The sequence below is a fragment of the Hyla sarda genome, chromosome 6 (genome assembly GCF_029499605.1).
Source record: "Hyla sarda isolate aHylSar1 chromosome 6, aHylSar1.hap1, whole genome shotgun sequence".
In the NCBI taxonomy this organism is placed as follows: domain Eukaryota; kingdom Metazoa; phylum Chordata; class Amphibia; order Anura; family Hylidae; genus Hyla; species Hyla sarda.
The window spans coordinates 27,297,386-27,319,990 of NC_079194.1; the positions used below are offsets into that span (position 1 = coordinate 27,297,386).

The following is a 22,605-nucleotide window of genomic DNA, read 5'->3' on the forward strand; positions in this document are numbered from 1 at the left end:
ACAGTTTCGAGCCCTATGTGCTGAGTTATGCAAACTCTTTGTGTGTACAACCATATGTATGGAAAGGATGATTAAGTAGAAGGGGGTTTCCTGCAAAAGGAACAACCTGTGTATGGTGTCAAATAGTATAATAGAGCAACTTGCTAATATAATGTTATTAGCCATAGTGCAGAGATATTCCATATCAGCTGAGCTTTCTTGTAGCTGTGACATCACACCACCCTCTCTGAATGCAGTCTGCTCTGTCCCTGCTCCCTCTTCCTCTCCTGTCTGCTTGGCACAAGACCAGTTATGTAAAAGGGGGAGCTCTTATTACTATTCATTAGATTTATGACTCCTGCTGCCTTATCTAATGAGTCATAAATCTTATGTGCAGTAATATGATCTCCCCCTTCACATCACTGACCTCATCCTGGACAGACAGGAAAGGAGGGGGAAGCAGGGATGAAACAAACTGCATTAAGAGAGTTTGATGTGATGTCACAGCTACAAGCCAGACAGCTCAGCTCACATGGAAGATCTCTGCACTGTACCTAATAACTTTATTATACTTCTTTTTACACCATATACAGGTTGTTTCTGTTGCCGGACAACACCTTTAAGGAGATGCAGAAGTATAGTAAGATGTGTTATGTAGCATCTAGTAGATATAAAAAAAAAAAGCTCAAATCTCAACTAAATTCTCTGGGTCACCTATATTCTGTTATATGTGAACAAACACATGAAGAGCCTGGTTCAGATGGTATGGAGGAAATGAAAAGCAACCACATCATGCAAAATATGCAGCACAGAACCAAACATCCACCAAAACACACCTCTACTCGAGGGTTTAATGGAGCGCCCCCTATCATCAGAAACATGTAGTATTGTACAGTCTATAACATATATGTATATTTATAGGCACTGGCAAAGACTGTCAGAGAACACATTGCCCGGACCTGTCTGAGGGGGATGATGCTCATACACCCGTATATACTCGAGTATAAGCCGTCCCGAATATAAGCCGAATATAAGCCTTCGTCATCATCCAGACCCCCCTTTTGTTTTCTACTCACCTCCCCTCAGTGGGAAGGAAGGGTGAGCTGGTCCTGGCCATCCATCTTTGGCCATCTATGCTGCAGGGACCATCTGGGGGGGAGGGTTAGTCATTCCGGGCTGTCCATCTTCACCAGTAGGCCCTCTTCTCCACTCCGGGCAGGCCCCGGACTAGTGACGCTGCCTTGACACCACCGCGCAGGTACATCACGGACATCTGCTGCACATGGACGTTCCTGCACGTCGTCATCAAGGCAACGTCACTAGTCTGGGGTCGGCCTCCCGGTGAAGATGGACAGCCCGGAACGACTAACCCTCCCCACTGGATGGTCCCTGCAGCATAGGAGGTCAAATATGGACGGCCCGGACCAGCTCACCCTTCCTTCCCACCGAGGGGAGGTGAGTAGAAAACAAAAGGGGGTCTGGATGATGACGAAGTTAGGGATTGACAGGCGGAGATGGACGGCCCCTCACAGCTAAAGCCGGAAACGTGTTTTTTTTGTTCACTCGAGTATTAGCCGAGAGGGGGGGGGGGGGGGGCTGTTTTCAGCACGAAAAATCGTGCTGAAAAACTCGGCTTATACTCGAGTATATACGGTATATTGTAAGCAATATCACTTTTTGCAATCAGGGATTTGTGCATGTTCTCTTCTCCTGTCTATCCCCATTGATTTAATCATCTGTCTGTCTCAGCGTCTGTATGTATGTCTACCCCGCTCTCTGCTCAGTGCCTGTGAGGAATACATCAGGCATATAAAACCCTCTACAGACAGGCCGGGCTGCTTCCTGTCAGACCTGTCAGAAGACGCATCCACTCTTCGCTCTGATTCAATTTTACATGTAAATGCAGAAAATATTATCCTGTCTTTCCTGCAAACTTGTTCTTTTTTTTCTCGCTGCCGCCCTGTGTGGCTCTGATGGATGTTTGGAGAGGACTAGAATCATTGTACGTGGAAACACTCAGATTGTACTCACTGCTGGGCATGTTGGATACACCTGTGAGAAAGAACAAGAAAAGGCATGTTAGGTGCCGCTATACAGTCATGGAAGAGGAATGTACAAACAGGTAGCATGGTATATGAGTGACACGTCTCTTCTGTAAGAGTTAATAAAACAATGGCGGAAACATTTGTAAGGCTCACATAGAGGAAGCTGCTGCAGCGCAGCTAAAAACCAAGTGGACAAATGTTTTTTCTAATGGTTAAAGGGGTACTCCACTGGAAAACATATATATATATAGATATATATATATATATATATATATATATATATATATAAACCAACTGGTGCCAGAAAGTTAAACAGGTATGTCAATTACTTCTATTTAAAAATATTAATCCTTCCAGGACTTATCGGATGCTGTATGCTACAGAGTAAGTTCTTTTATTTTTGAATTTCCTTTCTGTCTGACCTCAGTGCTTTCTGCTGACAGCTCTGTCCATTTTAGGAACTGTCCAGACTAGGAGCAAATTCCCATAGCAAACAAAACATCCTAAAATGGACAGAGGTTTCAGCAGAGGGAACTGTGGTCAGTCTGAAAGAAAATTCAAAAAGAAAAGAACTTCCTCTGGAGCATACAGCAGCTGATAAGTACTGGAAGGTTTAAGATTTTTTTTTAATAGAAGTTATTTACAAATCTGTTTAACTTTATGGCACCAGTTGATAAAAAATATTTTTCCAGTGGAGTACCCCTTCGAAGTGTGTGTCTGGTGATAAACGACTTATCCCCTATCGAAAGAATCATGGGGGTCCGACCACTTGGAAACTCTGCAATCTCCAGCATAGGGCCCCAACTCTTAGAGAACATGTGCTGCTTACAGCGCGCTACCCAATAACTTATATGGTCTATAGCACATGCTTTCTCTTAGAAAGGGGGCCCCATTCTGGAGATTGCGGAGGGTCTGACAATTATCCCCTATCCAGGGGATCAGACATTTCCTTTAAAGGGGTACTTTGGGCAAAAACATTTTATCCCCTAAGATAAGATGTCTGATCAAGGGGGGCCCGCTGCTGAGACCCCCCCCCACGATCTCCAGTTTCAGAAACCTCCGGGCTTCCGGGACTGGAGACGTGACGTCACACCACGTCCCCTCCATTCATGTCTATGGGAGGGGGCGTGACGGCCGTCACGCCCCCTCCCATAGACATGAATGGAGGGGGCGTGGCGTGACATCACGTCCCCAGTCCCGGAAGCCCGGAGGTTTCTGAAACTGGAGATCGTGGGGGGGGGGGGGGCTCAGCAGCGGGCCCCCCTCGATCAGACATCTTATCCCCTATCCTTTGGATAGGGGATAAAATATTTTCGCCCAAAATACGCCTTTAATATCCAATTGGTTTTGCAAACTGTTTACCTTCAAAACTGAGCGGCCATAACTATTCTTGGTTGTAATGTTTTTTTTTTGTTAACAATCATACTGTTGGGTGGGTTTTTCAGCTTCTGTCACATGAGAACATACCCTGTGTTATAATATGATCAGAGCTTATAGGTGTACTCCAGAATTAAAAACATCCCCTATTCACTGGATATGGGATTAGTGTCTGATGGTGGGAGTCCGACCTCTGGGGCCCTCTGTGATCTCTAGAACGGATTCCCAACTCTCCATGCGGAATTGAGCGGTGGATGACACACACTCCATTCATTGTCTATGGGATCACCAGAGATACCCGAGCAAAGTAGTTGATTTTTTTGCCATTTTTTTGCCACCCCCATAGAGAATATTGTGAGAATAAAACCGCGCTCCGGACATTGCACACTTAGACACTAACTCCTACCCCGCAGATAGGGGATACATTTTTTAGGGCTGGAGAACCTCTTTAAAGGGGTACTCCGGTGCTTAGACATCTTATCCCCTATCCAAAGGATAGGGGATAAGATGCCTGATCGTCGGGGTCCCGCCACTGAGGACCCCTGTGATCTTGCACGCAGCACCCCAGTTAAAATCAGTCCCCGGAGCTTGTTCGCTCCGGCTCTGATTACCGACGACCACAGTTCCGGCGGCGTGTGAAGTTTAACTGGGGTGCCGCGTGCAAGATCATGGGGGTCCCCAGCGGCGGGACCCCTGCAATCAGGCATCTTATCCCCTATCCTTTGGATAGGGGATAAGATGTCTAAGTGCCGGAGTACCCCTTTAAGAGAACAATACTTGACAGACAACTTCAAAAATAGAATCCCTGTTTCATGCACCCCCTCAACCCAAGCCATAATACCTTGTCAGGACTCAGGAGTAATACCCATATACAGCAATACCCATATTATGCACATTATAGTGAAAACTGTATTTGAGCCTTTTATATAGGAATTCCATGATCTACAATATTTATCTTCTATAAGAATCACTTCCTTTAAAGGGGAACCCCTAGACTTTTTATTCCCTATCCAAAGGATAGGGGAAAAGATGTCTGATCACGGGGGTTCCCAGCATGGCACCCCAGTAATCCGCTGCACAGAGCTAAATCTGCTCCATAGTGGATCACGGGCGACCACAGCCGTCACGCCCCCTCCATTCATGTCTATGGGAGGGAGTGTGACGGCTATAGTTGAGCGACACGCCCCCTCCCATAGACATGAATAGTGGGGGCATGGCATGATGTCACGACTACGGCCGCCCAAAGCCAGCGTTCTGAGCTAAATGTTCAGAATGCCAGGGTTCCAGCACAGGGATCAGACATCTTATCCCCTATCCTTTGGATAGGGGATAAGATGTCTAGGGGTGGAGTACCCCTTTAAGGCTGAACTCATATCATGATTGTTCCACCTATACATCAGCAACTTGTCAAAACATGCAGAAACTGGAGCAGGCCCCAACATTAAAGTGGTATTTCAGGATTTATTTTATTTTACTCTGCTACGGGGGCAGTATAGTTAGTGTAGTTCATGATAAAGTGTCTGTATCTGTGTTTCATGGTGGTTTCGCAATGTTTCTACGATTTTTGCCCCAATGATTATTTTTCACAGCATACATGAATTGACTGTTTTCCCAGGTTGCAGTGCGGTCTGAGACATTACATCACTAGTCATGTGATGAAAGGGAGCCTGTCTTTGCTTTCATGGTGCAGTGACCGCTAGGTGGGAGGGAAATCATTCTGCAAGGAATTTTAGTTTTGCAACGGCTGAAGGCACCCTGGTTAGAAAACACTTGTCTATTGCATCGAAGGGAGTTAAGCTGTGCTGCCATCGGTAAGATGTCTAATGTGTGGGAAAGAGAAAAGTGACCTCACACTTACAAACAAAGAGATCCTGGGACTTGTAGTTTGAGGGAGGGAACTCCAACAGGAAATAGCCATTAAATTAAAAAAAATAGCAACAACATTATGGTAATCTCACAACATAGCTATTTCGCTCCAAGACAAGCGACAATCCTTCCTAAGCATGTCTGGCAGGTATGTACTAAATTCACCTTATGATCAACTAGTAATGATGTTCAAATCATTTCCAATGTGTATATAGCAACACACCCCACTTTTGAGTCCTGGAAAACACAAGTATGTGTTCAGGATTAGCACTATGTTTGGGTCATTAACTCCTTAAGGACTGCGCGTTTTTCCGTTTTTGCACTTTCGTTTTTTCCTCCTTATCTTTTAAAAATCATAACCCTTTCAATTTTGCACCTAAAAATCCATGTGATAGCTTAGTTTTTGCGCCACCAATTCTACTTTGTAATGACATCAGTCATTTTACCCAAAAATCTACAGCGAAACGGAAAAAATTATAATTGTGCGACAAAATGGAAGAAAAAACGCCATTTTGTATATTTTGGGGGCTTCTGTTTCTACGCAGTGCATTTTTCATAAAAAAATGACACCTTATCTTTATTCTGTAGGTCCATATGACTAAAATGATCCCCTACTTATATAGGTTTGATTTTTTATTACTTCGGAAAAAATCATAACTACATGCAGGAAAATTTATACGTTCAAAATTGTCCTCTTCTGACCCCTATAACTTTTTTATTGTTCCATGTACGGGGCAGTATGAGGGCTCATTTTTTGTTTTTATTTTATTTTTTATTGGTACCCTTTTTGTATTGATCTGACTTTTTGATCGCTTTTTATTCTTTTTTTATGTTATAAAAGTGACCAAAAATACGCTATTTTGGACTTTGGAATTTTTTTGCGTTTACGCCATTGACCATGTAGTTTAATTTACGATATATTTTTATAGTTCAGACATTTACACATGTGGTGATACAACATATGTTTATTTTTATTTACATGGTTTTTTTTATGGGAAAAGGAGGGTGATTCAAACTCCTATAGGGGGCTATAACACTGCACACACTGATCTTTTACACAGATCACTGCAGCAATCAATTGCCATTCAGAGGCAGGTAAGGCACCCTCCTGCTGCGTCCCAGCTGATCGGGACATTGCGATTTTATCGCGATGGTCCCGATCAGCTCGACTGAGCTGCCGGCATGCTTTTACTTTCACTTTTAGACACGGCGATCAACTTTGATCGCCACATCTAAAGAGTTAATGCGCGACATCTGCCGGAACGCCGATGTCCTGCATTAGCCACGGGCCCTGGCTGCTGATAGCAGCCGGGACCGTGCGGGTATGATGCAAGCTAAGCTCCTGGGCTTATTTCATAACCCTCCTATGCTGCAGCGCTGGGTATACCCGGCGTTCTGCGGTAAGGGGTTAAAGGGGTACTCCGGTGGAAAACTTTTTTTTTTTATCAACTGGTATCAGAAAGTTAAACAGATTTGTAAATTACTTCTATTAAACAATCTTAATCCTTCCAGTACTTATTAGCTGCTAAATACAACAGAGGAAATTATTTTCTTTTTGGAACACAGAGCTCTCTGCTGACATCATGACCTCAGTGCTCTCTGCTGACACCTTTTAAGTACCTTTTAAGTACATTTTAAGTACTCTCCAGAGTAGGAGAAAAATCCCATATAAAACATATGCTGCTCTGGACAGTTCCTAAAATGGATAGAGATGTCAGCAGAGAGCACTGTGGTCATGATGTCAGCAGAGAGCTCTCTGTTCCAAAAAGAAAATAATTTCCTCTGTAGTATTCGGCAGCTAATAAGTACATGAAGGATTAAGATTTTTTAATAGAAGTAATTTACAAATCTGTTTAACCTTCTGGCACCAGTTGATTAAAAAAAAAAAAAGTTCTCCACCGGAGTAACCCTTTAAAGTCAATGGTACAAGCGTCTTTGGAATGTTTTGCATTTGCCATAGAAGAGTGCACCTTGTTTTTTTGTATTAAAGTCAATGGGGCCTGTGCCAGTAAGTGCACATATAGAAGTTGGCATACCATTATGACATGTATAGGTGGAATGAATGTCAAATCATGATGTGACCAAAGAATGAGAGCAGAACCTGTTTGGGTAAAACAGCACTCAAAAATTAGAGGAAGGTTTCTCTGTGGATTGTGTCTGCAGAACATAGGTATAGCTGGCCAGAAACATTAGACATATGTTCAGCAAGATTTGCTGACCATCTAACGTATATGGGAACCTCCTAATTATCCCCTGATGACAGATGTTGGGGAGAAAAGGGTCGGGCATGTTGACATTAAGTAATATCCCACCTTACAACTTTATATTTCTTTTATGCTCAATGCCCACTTTAGAGAGTGTTATAATTTGAAAACTATTACCCTCTTGTATAACACTACGGACATGATTATTATTATAATTTTTTTTTTTACGTTCTTAAAAAAAAGATAAAAGCACACAACTGGCCTACACATTAATGTATGAATAATAATGTTTGAACGATAAGTCAGTGATCTGTGTTTTTAGATGTGTAATTCCCTAATGCTTAAATGTTATATGAGATGGAGTAAAAAAAATTGGCACAGTAGAGAGCACCAAGTGGGAGCACAGCTCATAGATCTACTCCTACAAAGAAAAATGTGAATATTTAGTCAGAAAATGCTGTACACAGAGCTATTTACTGAACAATGACTCAGTGTGCACATACACAGTGAAGGTTTTCAAAGATGGTGGTTTTCAAGCCTTTATATGTGGCTGGAGGTGCTTGCATGTGCCTCCAGCCACATATAAAGATTGAAAACCACCCTTAAAGGGGCTATCCAACATAAGGTGACTTTAGTTATTAAGTATTATACAGTAATGACATTCATACTAAGGATCTGCGCTTGTGTTAGTGGTAAATGGTCGTGTCCTGTGTCCTCCATCACACTGCTGCCTAGTTTTTGGGATCTGGCTACTTCCTGTTTTTGTGGCCTCCCTCAAACTACAATCCCCAGGATCCTTTGTTTCAAGGTGGGACATGACTTATTTCACTCCCATACATCGTTCGCCCCACCCATTGCAGCACAGCACAATTTGACACACAAGCTGTGGATCTGTGTGATGATGAATGCACGCACGTGTGCGCCCGTAACGTCATCAGGGGGCTGGATTCACACACAACAGACAAAGCAGCCAAGCCCACTTTTAACACCTGATCTGTGATGTTTCATCTCGGGCTGCACAGCAAGCTGGGAAAGGTCAGAGGCATCACTCATTTTTTTAGGCTGCAGAAAATAAACTTCCGGGGGAAAAGAAAGACAAAGAAATTCAGTAGCAGCCACCAGACACAGGTAAGAGAAGTACCGTATTTTTCGCCGTATAGGACGCACTTTTTCTTCCCCAAAACTGGGAAAAGTCGGTGCATCTTATACGGCGAATACACCCCTATCGCGGCAGTCCCTGCGGCCGGGACCCGGGGCTAATACAGGACATCACCGATCGCGGTGATGCCCTGTATTAACCCTTCAGACGCGGCGATCAAAGCTGACCGCCGCGTCTGAAGGGAAAGTGACACTAACCCGGCTGTTCAGTCGGGCTGTTCGGGACCGCCGCGATTTCACCGCGGCGGTCCAGAACAGCCTGACTGAATAGCCGGGTTAGTGCTTACAGGACACCGGGAGGGACCTTACCTGCCTCCTCGGTGTCTTCTCCGTTCAGGGATCCCCTGTATGGCCGGCGCTCTCCTTCCTCCTCATCACGTCGTCGCGTACGTGCGTCGGCGTGCGTAATGACGGCGACGGAGAGCGAGGATACCCGGCCGGCAGCAGAGACGTTCCGGAGCAACGGGGACACGGCGACAGCGATGGAGCGACATCCAGGGCAGCGGTGACGGGTCCTGAGCGGCGGGGACACATGAGTATTACCTCCTATGCAGTGGTCTTCAATCTGCGGACCTCCAGATGTTGCAAAACTACAACTCCCAGCATGCCCGGACAGCCGTTGGCTGTCCGGGCATGCTGGGAGTTGTAGTTTTGCAACATCTGGAGGCCCGCAGGTTGAAGACCACTATTGGGTTCAAAATCTTTGTTTTTTTAGATTTTGCACCTATAAATTGGGTGCGTCTTATACGCCGGTGCGTCCTATAGGGCGAAAAATATGGTATATTGGTAACTAGACTAATTTTGCTGCCCCTGTCTTACATTCAGAGAACCAAAAATCCTGGAATATCCCTTTAACATTTTACTCAAGACACCTCCAAGCCGGGCATAATTGTGTCCTAAGATTCTATCCAGACCTTGTTTTTTTATCTGAAAGGTCTAGCCAGGTCTAGAATTGTAAGTTTAGTCCTTTCAAAGCCATTCTATCTAGAAATAAATCATTTGGTTAATGGATTACGGGCAGGCCAGGTCAGCTGCTACACACACTTCCTGCCTTTATTAGATTAAATTCATATCACCATCAGTTCTCCTCTTGTTTCTTCTGTCAGCCTCGGATTAAGCTCTATATTAAAAAAAATTAATTGAGCAGAATGATGGCAGAAAGCATTAAACCACTCATTGATCTAACACCTCATTGATTGTGCCGCTAAAAACAGGCTGCATTAACCTCTCCCCTTCTAGAGTGTTTTGGCACCTTAAAGACTTAACCACTGGACATTTTATGGCTTTTTCACTGCGTTTTTGTATGGTGCATCTACGGGCTTCTTAGTCACATATGACATGGACATTCCCTTGAAGCCTTAGACCACCGGTCCATTGACTTGGCTGTGACCTACGATGATGAGCGATACGCCAACCCTGGCAAAACTTCTGGAATCTCCACATTTAGAGGACGTTCTTTCAGCTTCGGTACTTTATGGCAAATACACAAGTTGTTGATGTGACACAATGTTTGTCTCATAGAACAGTGTTTCCCAAGTGCAGTCCTCAGGTGCGCCAACAGGTCATGCATTCAGATTTTCCAATATATATAATCACCATCCTTGGGAGACATTCATGCCCGAATGGATGGTAAGGATATGAAGTTAGAAAGTGTCCCGCGATGGCCCATAATTAGTCCCCTGGCGGAGAGCTATACTCACCTAGTCCAGTCTTCTCTGGCTGCAATCACGCCCCATCATTGTGAATGACAGTCCGGCCATGGACTGTGTCATCGCTCTGCTCCGTTAACTTAGGGAGTAGAGTGGTGACGGGAGCTTTCAAGCACCCTGATGGGCGTGATTATAGCCAGAGAAGACAAAAATAAATAAATATAGCTCCTTGCCCGGGGGACTAGTTACGGACTGATGGTGGACACTTTCTAACTGAATATCCTCACCATTCCTACTGGCAGGAATGTCTCCGGGGAGGATGAGGAAGAAGAAGATTTAAGTATATACAACCTGTTGCCACATGTTATTTATGGTAAAATCTGATCACAGGTTTCCTTTAATATTTCACAAATGATGTAATTATGTTCAGTGCATCAGGCACCACCACACTTGTTCTCTGTATGGGATATCCTCAATTCATGACCTGTTGGGGGTACTTGAGGACCGTGCTTGGGAAACACTGTCATAGATGAACATTGTAGCTTCCTCAAACATCCCTCAAACACATGAAAGGAAATTATTTTGTAAAAGGCAGATGATTTTCCAAATTGAAAGAAAATCATTTTCTTGTAAAGACATCACCCATTTTACCATAAAAGGTATGGCGCAACCAAAAAATACTATTTGTGTGGGGAAATTGAAAAGAAAACAGCAATTTTGCTAATTTTGGAAGGTTTCGTTTTCACGCTGTACAATTTACGCTAAAAATGACATGTTTTCTTTATTCTGTGGGTCAATACAATTAAAATGATACCCATGATTACATACTTTTCTATTATTGTACCGCTTTAAAAAACAAACGCAAACTTTTTAACAAATAAGTACGTTTAAAATCCTTCTATTTTGCTGACCTATAACTTAAATTTTTTTTAGTATAAGCGGCGTTATGAGGGCACATTTTTTGCGCCGTGATCTATACTTTTTATTGATATGATATATGCATATTTAAAACTTTTCATACATTTTTTATCAATATTTTTGGGAATAAAATGTTACAAAAAAGCAGCAGTTTTGGACTTTTTTTTTTATACTTTTTTTTTTACTTTTATTTTTAAACTTTAATAATCCCCATAATACTGTTCAGTGCTATGCATAGGTCTCCCATGGAGACGGACAGAGGCAGGTGAGGGGACCTCCGTCCGCCATTATGGATGATAGGATCCCCGCAGTAGCGCTGCGGGCGATCTGATCATCCATTTTAGTGACCACACTGCTGAGTGGTTAATGGCACATATCAGCGCGATCGCTGATGTGCGCTGTTACTCACGGCGGGTCCCTGGCTGCTGATAGCAGCCGGGAACTGACGTGCATGACCCGAGCATCGGTCCCATGCTCGCGGTTAGAAATTAGTGAATTTTTGAAAAAATCACTATTAAAAATGGCTATTTCTGGCCTACAGAATAGGGGTGTAGAACACTTTGCCTTGCCGTAACACACATAGGGAGTGTTCTGTGTTAGTGAAATAATACTGTTATTCAGTATGACATGCAGATTAGAGGCGTCGCTATTAGAATCACTGTCACAGAGTGGCACAATGACAGAGCCTGGAGGTGGCATCAGTATGAGGAGACCATATAGTGGCTGAATGACACAGCATGGAGGTGTTGGCAGCATGAGGAGACCATATAGTGGCTGAATGGCACAGCATGGAAGTGGCAGCAGCATGAGGAGACCATATAGTGCCTGAATGACACAGCGTGGAGGTGGCAGCAGCATAAGGAGACCCTATAGTGGCTGAATGACCCAGCCTGGAGGTGGCAACAGCCTGATGGGACCATAGGGCCTCACAATAGAAAAGATTGAAATTATTTTTTAATTTAAAATTTAAATTGAAGATTTCAAATAGATGAACCTAAAAAGTTTTATTTAATGTGCCAGCAGCATGAGGAGACCACATGGTGGCACAATGACATAGCCTGGAGGTGGTGGCAGCATGAGGAGACCATAATCTGGCAGAATGAAACAACATGGAGTTGGAGGCAGCAAGAGGAGAGCATATAGTGGCTGAATGACACAGCCTGGAGTTGGCAGCAGCATGAGGAGACAATATAGTGGCTGAATGACACAGCCTGGAGTTGGCGGAAGCATGGGGAGACCATATAGTGGCTTAATGGCACATTCTGCAGTAGGCGGAAGCATGAGTAGACCATAAAATGGCTGAATGACACAGCCTGGAGGAGGAAGCAGCATGAGGAGACCATATAGTGGCTGAATGACACAGCCTGGAGTTGGAGGCAGCAAGAGGAGACCATATGGTGGCAGAATGACACAGCCTGGAGCTGGCATCAGCATGAGGAGAATATATGGTGGCAGAATGAGACAGCCTGGAGCTGGCATCAGCATGAAGAGAACATATGGTGGCAGAATGAGACAGCCTGGAGCTGGCATCAGCATGATGAGAACATATGGTGGCAGAATGAGAAAGCCTGGAGGTGGCATCAGCATGAGGAGAACATATGGTGGCAAAATGAGACAGCCTGGAGCTGGCATCAGCATGAGGAGAACATATGGTGGCAGTATGAGACAGCCTGGAGCTGGCATCAGCATGAGAACATATAGTGGCAGAATGAGACAGCCTGGAGGTGGCATAAGCATGAGGAGAATATATGGTAGCGGAATGAGACAGTCTGGAGGTGGCATCAGCAGCATCGGGAGTCCTGAAAGTAACCCGGTGACAGAATGGGACGGTGGGTGGCAATACCAGTACCCGGTGACTAAAGTGGGTGGTAAAAAGGAGAACTTGGCATCAGATGTGTGGCATCAGGTGGGTGGCAAGATCAGAATAGTAGCTGAGGCAGGTAGGCAGAAGAAAACGGTCTCTTTTGTAAAAGTGTTAGTGTGCACGAGTAAGTATTGAGGATTTGCATTATGTAAAACTTAGCTTTTAATAATATTCTGAGGATAAAATATATGTACCCAAAATTTTAATTTTAATTCAACAAAAGGAAAAAAAAACACCATGTGCCACCTACACCACCAAGTATTTATGCGATGTCAAGACCTCTAAAAGGTGGAAGGGAATAATGTATGGTCCATTGTAACTGGTGGGAGTAATTTCCCCTGTAAGGACCTACTCTCGCCCTATTAATTCCCTTCTTGGCAAGTGTTGCTCTCCCTAAAAAAAGGCAGCCCCACACAGGAAACTGTCCCTATTTCCACCTAAAAACCCTGTGAAATGACAGTGTTTGTGTCACGATGCCGGCTGGCAGGTAGTGGATCCTCTGTGCCAGAGAGGGATTGGCGAGGACCGCGCTAGTGGACCGGTTCTAAGTCACTACTGGTTTTCACCAGAGCCCGCCGCAAAGCGGGATGGTCTTGCTGCGGCGGTAGTGACCAGGTCGTATCCACTAGCAACGGGTCACCTCTCTGACTGCTGATGATAGGCGAGGTACAAGGGAGTAGACAGAAGCAAGGTCGGACGTAGCAGAAGGTCGGGGGCAGGCGGCAAGGTTCGTAGTCAGGGTGGATAGCAGAAGTTCTGGTACACAGGCTTTAGACACACAATACGCTTTCACTAGGCACAAGGGCAACAAGATCCGGCAAGGGAGTGCATGGGAGGAGGTTAGATATAGTCAGGGACCAGGTGGAAGCCAATTAAGCAAATTGGGCCAGGCACCAATCATTGGTGCACTGGCCCTTTAAGTCTCAGGGAGCTGGCGCGCGCGCGCCCTAGAGAGCGGAGCCGCGCGCGCCAGCACATGACAGCAGGGGACGGGAACGGGTAAGTGACCTGGGATGCGACTCGCGAGCGGGCGCGTCCCGCTGTGCGAATCGCATCCCCAACGGCCATGACAGTGCAGCGCTCCCGGTCAGCGGGACCGACCGGGGAGCTGCAGGGAGAAAGACGCCGTGAGCGCTCCGGGGAGGAGCGGGGACCCGGAGCGCTAGGCGTAACAGTACCCCCCCCCTTAGGTCTCCCCTTTTTTTTGTCCGGTGACTGCCTCCCCTGGGATGAGGACACCGGGAAGGAATGGATGGTTTCCTCAATGGCAGGCAGTACAGCAGGAGTAGGAATGGGGAGGGAGGGCAGAGGGTGAAGCTTGGCACGGGGCAGGGAGACACAAGGACGGGAGCCATGAGGGGACACAGAGGCTTGCCTGAAGGGACTGGGAGGGGGGGAGAGGCATTTTCTGTGGCAGGCAGAGTCCCTAACGACTTTAGGGGGACCGGATACAGGAGGAACCACAGGGTCACGGCAGGGAGTACTGGAAACTGGTTTAAGGCAGTCCTTGGAACAAGAGGGACCCCAACTCTTGATCCCCCCAGTGGACCAGTCCAGGGTTGGGGAATGGTGTAGAAGCCAGGGTAGTCCAAGGAGAACTTCGGAAGTGCAATTGGGAAGGACAAAAAATTCAATTTTCTCGTGATGAGGTCCGATGCACATTAGGAGGGGCTCCGTGCGGTAACGCACGGTGCAATCCAACCTGGCTCCGTTGACCGCGGAAATGTGGAGTGGCTTGACAAGACGGGTCACCGGAATGCGGAATTTATTCACCAAGGACTCCCGAATAAAATTCCCAGAAGCACCAGAGTCCAGGCAGGCCACGGCTGAGAGGGAAGAGCTGGCTGAAGTAGAAATCCGTAAAGGCACCGTGAGACGTGGAGAAGCCGACTTAGCATCCAGAGACGCCACACCCACGAGAGCTGGGTGCGAGCGTGCGTTTCCCAGACGTGGAGGACGGATAGGGCAATCCACCAAAAAATGTTCGGTACTGGCACAGTACAGACAAAGATTCTCTTCCTTACGGCGATTCCTCTCTTCCAGGGTCAGGCGAGACCGATCCACTTGCATGGCTTCCTCGGCGGGAGGCCTAGGCGCAGATTGCAGTGGAGACTGTGGGAGAGGTGTCCAGAGATCTAAGTCTTTTTCCTGGCGGAGCTCTTGATGTCTCTCAGAAAAACGCATGTCAATGCGAGTGGCTAGATGAATGAGTTCATGTAGATTAGCAGGAGTTTCTCGTGCGGCCAGAACATCTTTAATGTTGCTGGATAGGCCTTTTTTAAAGGTCGCGCAGAGGGCCTCATTATTCCAGGAAAGTTCAGAAGCAAGAGTACGGAATTGTATGGCGTACTCGCCAACGGAAGAATTACCCTGGACCAGGTTCAGCAGGGCAGTCTCAGCAGAAGAGGCTCGGGCAGGTTCCTCAAAGACACTTCGAATTTCCGAGAAGAAGGAGTGTACAGAGGCAGTGACGGGGTCATTGCGGTCCCAGAGCGGTGTGGCCCATGACAGAGCTTTTCCAGACAGAAGGCTGACTACGAAAGCCACCTTAGACCTTTCAGTAGGAAACTGGTCCGACATCATCTCCATGTGCAGGGAACATTGCGAAAGGAAGCCACGGCAAAACTTAGAGTCCCCATTAAATTTGTCCGGCAAGGACAGGCGGAGGCTAGGAGTGGCCACTCGCTGCGGAAGGGGTGCAGGAGCTGGCGGAGGAGATGATTGCTGCTGAAGTTGCGACTGAAGTTGCTGCACAATGGTGAATACTTCCGACAGCTGGTGGGTTAGATGGGCGATCTGTCGGGATTGCTGGGCGACCACCGTGGTGATATCAGAGATATAAGGCAGAGGGACGTCAGCGGGATCCATGGCCGGATCTACTGTCACGATGCCGGCTGGCAGGTAGTGGATCCTCTGTGCCAGAGAGGGATTGGCGAGGACCGCGCTAGTGGACCGGTTCTAAGTCACTACTGGTTTTCACCAGAGCCCGCCGCAAAGCGGGATGGTCTTGCTGCGGCGGTAGTGACCAGGTCGTATCCACTAGCAACGGGTCACCTCTCTGACTGCTGATGATAGGCGAGGTACAAGGGAGTAGACAGAAGCAAGGTCGGACGTAGCAGAAGGTCGGGGGCAGGCGGCAAGGTTCGTAGTCAGGGTGGATAGCAGAAGTTCTGGTACACAGGCTTTAGACACACAATACGCTTTCACTAGGCACAAGGGCAACAAGATCCGGCAAGGGAGTGCATGGGAGGAGGTTAGATATAGTCAGGGACCAGGTGGAAGCCAATTAAGCAAATTGGGCCAGGCACCAATCATTGGTGCACTGGCCCTTTAAGTCTCAGGGAGCTGGCGCGCGCGCACCCTAGAGAGCGGAGCCGCGCGCGCCAGCACATGACAGCAGGGGACGGGAACGGGTAAGTAACCTGGGATGCGACTCGCGAGCGGGCGCGTCCCGCTGTGCGAATCGCATCCCCAACGGCCATGACAGTGCAGCGCTCCCGGTCAGCGGGACCGACCGGGGAGCTGCAGGGAGAAAGACGCCGTGAGCGCTCCGGGGAGGAGCGGGGACCCGGAGCGCTAGGCGTAACAGTTTGTAGGTGGAAATAGGGAGAGGTTCCTGTGTGGACCATATGTTGTTCCCTTTGCATCACATCAACACTTGGTGGTGTAGGTGACACATGGTGTTTTTTGCACACATTTCCTTTTCTTAGATATAAAAAAAAATTTGAAGAAAAGTTAAGTTTTAGCTAATGCATATCCTCAATACTTATTTGTGGTCTGATATGGAGGAATTTCTGCATCTGGGGAGCAGCACCTTAAATCTGTTTTGCACTATCCATTTATGCAAAGTGTTGGAGTGGCACCATGGTCAATCTACTCTGATGCATCAGGCATTGGTGGGGGGAAATCCTGGCTGATCCATGCCTGATTCATCATCACAAAGGTAAGTCTCTCCATATTTTTCGTGGACAGACTCCTTGGGGTTACTATGGCCCCCCCTGCACTAAACACCCGCTCTGATGGCACACTACTGGCCGGGCAGGACAGCTTTTCCAGGGCAAACTCTGCTACACTACATAAATGTACATACGTGGTATGCACTTATGAGGGGAGTACAATACACTCCACTACACTTAAAACAGTATTTGTCTACACCAGCAGGTTTGTATTTTTGGCTGGCCTTTCACAGTAACTAGGCCCTTAAGATTTTAACAGGAACAAAATGAAACACCACATAGATGTACATACGTGGTATGCACTTATGAGGGGAGTACAATACGCTCCACTACACTTAAAACAGTATTTGTCTACAACACCAGCAGGTGTGTACTTTTGGCTGGCCTTTCACAGTAACTAAGCACTTAAGACTTTAACAGGAACAAAATGGTACACCACTTAGATGCACATTTGTGGTATGCACTTATGAGGGAAGTACAAAAGGCTCCACTACACTTTAAACAGTATTTGTCTAGAACAGCAGCAGGTGTGTACTTTTGGCTGGCCTTTCACAGTAACTAGGCTCTTAGAACTATAACAGGAACAAATTGGTACACCACGTAGATGTACGTATGGGGTATGCACTTATGAGGGGTGTACAATACGCTCCACTGCACTCAAAACAGTATTTGTGTACAACACCAGCAGGTGTGTACTTTTGGCTGGCCTTTCACAGTAACTAGGCCCTTAAGACTTTAACAGGAACAAAATGGTACACAACGCAGATGTACGTACGTGGTATGCACTTATGAAGGGAGTACAATACGCTCCACTAAACTTAAAACAGTATTTGTCTACAACACCAGCAGGTGTGTACTTTTGGCTGGCCTTTCAAAGTAATTAGGCCCTTAAGACTTTAACAGGAACATAATTGTACACAACCTATGTACACACAGGTTAGACATAAAAGAGGACAATACGCTTCGCCACACAACCTGTATTTGGCCCTAATAGCAGGTGATTATGGCTTTTAGTGCTCTGCTCACCCTAACATCTGGCTATTATTAGCTTTTCAGTTGTAGTACACACCAGTGCTGCAGCACACAGTTGCTGTGTAGTACTACCAAAAGTGCACTTTCTCTCTCAATCTCTCTCCCTTCCCTGTCAGTGCTTCTAGGCTGGATTTGGCCTTGAGGTGAATCGCTGCTGTAAAAATGCTTTTCTGTGCAACACACACTGCACTCTGTCCCTATCTCTCTCTGTAATAATACGCTGATGTGACTGGCCGCAAGATGGCTTCCGATTATATAGGGCTGTGACATCACAGGGGTGGCTGGCTGCTGATGGGCTACATGCTGCATGTGATTCAGGGTCAACCCGCATTCCCGTCTTCCCAAAGTTCCTTGCCCCATGTCCTGACATGTGTAGCTGCCATCTTAGATGCCCTGGAGCACTAAATGCAATTTCATGAAGTGATTTGTGCGATCGAATAGCGGTGATATTCCAATTCGTTGCGAAGCAAATTTTTCTGGAAATTCATAAGAATTCGGATTTATCAGATTTGATTCGCTCATCCCTACTCGCGGTCCTGTACAGGATGTAAATTTATATCCTGGTGTGTTAAGGGGTTAAAGGTTGTTTTGTGTCATATCTGGGATTTGTGTATTTACTACGCAATAAAAATGCAGTCTTCGAAATCTCTAACAAATCTCTACTAGAAATACTATAGGAAGCTCTTAAATTAGTACTAAACTACTTTAGGCTTTATGGGCATGCTGGGAATTGTAGTTTTTCAATAGCTAGTGAAATACTAGTGTACGGTAATAATACAATAGCTCCAGGGACACTGTAGATAGTGCTTGGCTTCACAAAGCCATCCTAGCACTAGACATGTAACCATGTCCAGCAGCAGCAAATGACTGGTATATGACACTTGATATGGCATATGGTAAGCCGTGTAGCATTATAGAACTGGATATCACCGCTATACTTGGCATAAAAATGACATTACACTGAATGTAGGTAACCTCATAATGTTCTACTAAGTGTGCACCATAGCTTGTCTCCATGTTTTAGTCTATACTGTCAAAAAGTTTCATAATGGTGATGTCCCTCATACATAGTTACGTTGTCAGGGGATCCAATTTTTTTTATACATTTGCCTAAAGGTGGATTAAACATAAAAAAGAAGCCATACTTACCTAGTCTGATCCCATGCAGCTGCTGGGCTGAAACTCCCAGTCCCTCAATTTCTCGGCAACTTCCTGTTTCCTGATGACCTTTTGTCCCCACTGAGCCAATCACTGGCAGCTACAGTGTCCCACCACAGCTAATGATTGGCTAAATGGGCAGTTCTTGCTGGAAAGAAATAGTCAATAAACAGGAAACAGGGAGTAGCTGAGAGGATTGGGAATGGCAATGCACCAGCTATTGGGAATCAGGGTAGGTGACTATAGCTTCTGGCCAATCTGCTGATTTTGGCAGGGCTGAACAACCACTAACAGAAGATGCCAGAGAAAAGAATGGTTGAGCATTCTTAATTTTAAAATGTCAAATCTTTTGTTCACATGTGAGATAAGCAGCCAGAGGGGAGTTGGCTCATTTTCATATCCCTGTTGGGAATTCATTCACTCTTAGCCAGTTGGATGTCACTGTGTATGGTGGATTTAGGTTCGGCCCAAAGAGGTATTTGATCTGTGCTCTTTGTTGGTGATATGTCCCCACTGCCCTTGACTTACTTGAGTCCAATGAGATTATAAAGATAATTGACTTATTTATAGCTATATCATGCAATATATACTTACAGATATTGGCAGTACCCTTGGGAATTGTAAGATAGGAGCCAGGGCTCCATGCTTGTCCTTGGTAGTTCTTCTTACACCGTTCACAGTCCTGTCCAGTGGTGTTGTGTTCACAGTCACAAGCCAGCCGATTGTTTGTGAAGGTACAGCTGTTGGCATGTAGGTTACACTTACACCTAGAAAAGACAAAAAAGAAATAATTCCATGAATAATTCAGAGTATCATTAGAAATATTTCCCTTTATAGCAATGAAAAGAGCATTCGCAAAGCAGTAAAAGTAGAGCTTGAATGGAAGACTTCACAGCAGGGTTAAATGTTCGCAACACGTAAGATTTATGATCAATTTACTGTCTTGAGATAAAATTCGATAGATAAAATGTTGGTTATTAGTAGTAATATGAACATTAACTTGTCAAAGCTAAGTCAGAAAAATGGCTTCTACAGACAAGCAGTTATGGAGCATCAAGTGATTTTGATCGCGCCGTGTAACACATGGAAGCTGCCGACTTACATTATCATATAGGCTGCTTTTCAAGCAAATAGCTGCGGGTGTTGCCAGTCAACTGAAATGCTGGAAAATTGAGAATTAACAGCACAGGAGGATGGTTACGGCCATTAGCGATGACAATCGATGACCCAACATTATGCATAAAAACATTGTTTCTCGTTTCGTCTTTAGCTGGAAAGCCACATAAACAAATTACTAACAGTTCAGTAACAACTCAGAGGATGAGTGTGTGAATAAGCCATTACAAGTAAAGAGCACTTCACCTAAAAAAATACAAAAAAAATCAACAATTCCACATTTATCCTCGTGTGCGAAGACTGTTAATAATTGACTCAGTTCTCTTCATCTAACAAATGTTAGTGACAACACCTGCAGTAATGGCGGTCACCTGGTATATGCTTGCACATTGGATTGAATTGGATTTTGTAGGGAATGCATGTGCAACAATATAGTTGTGTAAGGCCCAGAGGGATAAATATCACAAATGTTATCTTGAAAATAAAATTGGCAGGTCGCGAGTGTGTGGAAGTTGATGGGTCTGATGTTGACCTCACTACAAGGAGGAAGACACAGGCAATGTTTTTGGAACTAGTCACTAGAATTGGTCACTGTACTGTACTTTCTCTCTGGAGTTTTGGCCCTCTCACTGTCTCTGCACATCCCTATATTCTTAAATAGAAGGCTCATGAATGTGTTTTTCATTAATAAAAGTTGGAATTTGGGGTGTCTGATATTAACGTAAGACAATTCCCAGCTGCGGTGAATTAATCTTTAAAGGGGTTATCCAGGAATCAAAAAAACATGCCTAATTTCTTTCAAAGACCGCTCCCTGTCTGTCTCTACTTTGGGTGTCGTATTACAACTTGGCTCCATTCACTTTAATGGAACTGAGTTGCAGAACCACAAACAACCTGGAGACAGACAGGGAGAGGTCTTTGAAAGAAATTACCTCTGTTTTTCAATTCTTGGATAACCCCTTTAATATATCTATGACCTGACTGCACTAGGCCTGACTGGAAGCCTGAAGTTCCAATTTTTAAGCTGTAAGGCCCCTGTTCAACTTCTCCCCACATGCTGCTAATCTACATACTTTTGCACTGGGCTACAACTAAACTCTGCCTCCTCTGCAGAAGGTTCCTAGAATTTTAGAGTGGGGTAACCCTTTCTAAGCCACAGTACTGTCTGCTTACAGATCAAAAATTACATGTGCAACAACCTACAGCATGAAAGAGTATTAAATGAAAGAAGCATCTACAACAACTTACCAAACGTTTTGTAGGGGAACCAGTTGGACACTACACTAAGTCATACCCTTGTTGGGATAGTGGCACAAAACCAACACGCACTGTCCTTGGAGATATGGTAGCTACACACAAGATGAACATATGCCAGAAACATGGCAAGTGGGATTGCTATTTCCAAGAACCATGTTGCCTATTCTAACACTAGTGGTAGGCAAACTGGATGGCCCAGGGCACACATTAGAATGAAGAGAGAGAGAAAGACCTGCTAGAAAAACCCTCAATGGGCTTTAAACTACATTAAAACCACTGACTGGGTGGTCACATTTAGACACCTAGAGCATAGACAACACCAGACAGAGTATAGCAAAATCGTGTTTTTTCTTAAAATTGTACACTGTGTGCTACTAATTTTGGGATATGTAAATGGAAGCATGGAAAGGTAAGGAAGGTCACATCTGTATATATTAAATGCTGTACTTTAATATGCATTAGCCTGACTGACCTCCACCATAATTCACCCGGTCAAAGTGTTGTACACCTGACCTTTCCATTTGGCATTGTAATTACTAATTCATAAATTCATGTTTTTCTCTAAGGAAATGTAGCGCACTTCTCACCAGGATACAAATTCTTTCACACATGGAGTATAATGCATTAAATGAGATGTTTGGACAAAAAAAAAATTTTGTTCAGGGTGGAAGAGGTCAAATAAAAGCACTTGTTAAACAACATATGGAGAATAAGAACAAACGCCACTAATACCATCCATTATTCAAAACAGGAGCAATGACACTGGGTGGAAAGTGTCATGTCGGAGTGTCTCTGTCACGATTCGGCTTACAGGTTGTGGATCCACTGTGTCAGCGAGGGATTGGCGTGGACCGTGCTGGTGGACCGGTTCTAAGAGGCTACTGGTGTTCACCAGAGCCCGCCGCAAAGCGGGATGGTCTTGCTGCGGCAGTAGCAACCAGGTCGTATCCACTAGCAACGGCTCAACCTCGCTGACTGCTGAGAAGGCGTGGGACAGAAGGACTAGGCAGAGGCAAGGTCAGACGT

General features: G+C 45.3%; 1 protein-coding gene across 6 annotated transcripts in view; it reads right to left on the minus strand.

Moving 5' to 3' along the window:
• NTNG1 (netrin G1) overlaps nt 1-22,605 on the minus strand; it is a 330,399-nt gene that overhangs the window by 91,451 nt on the left and 216,343 nt on the right. For all 6 annotated transcript variants that reach the window (XM_056523403.1, XM_056523401.1, XM_056523402.1 and 3 more), the window contains 2 exons: nt 19,801-19,973; nt 2,011-2,031 (listed from right to left, as the gene is read on the minus strand). In XM_056523403.1, the coding sequence (XP_056379378.1) occupies nt 2,011-2,031; nt 19,801-19,973 (194 nt within the window). The remainder of the gene's footprint in view (nt 1-2,010; nt 2,032-19,800; nt 19,974-22,605) is intronic.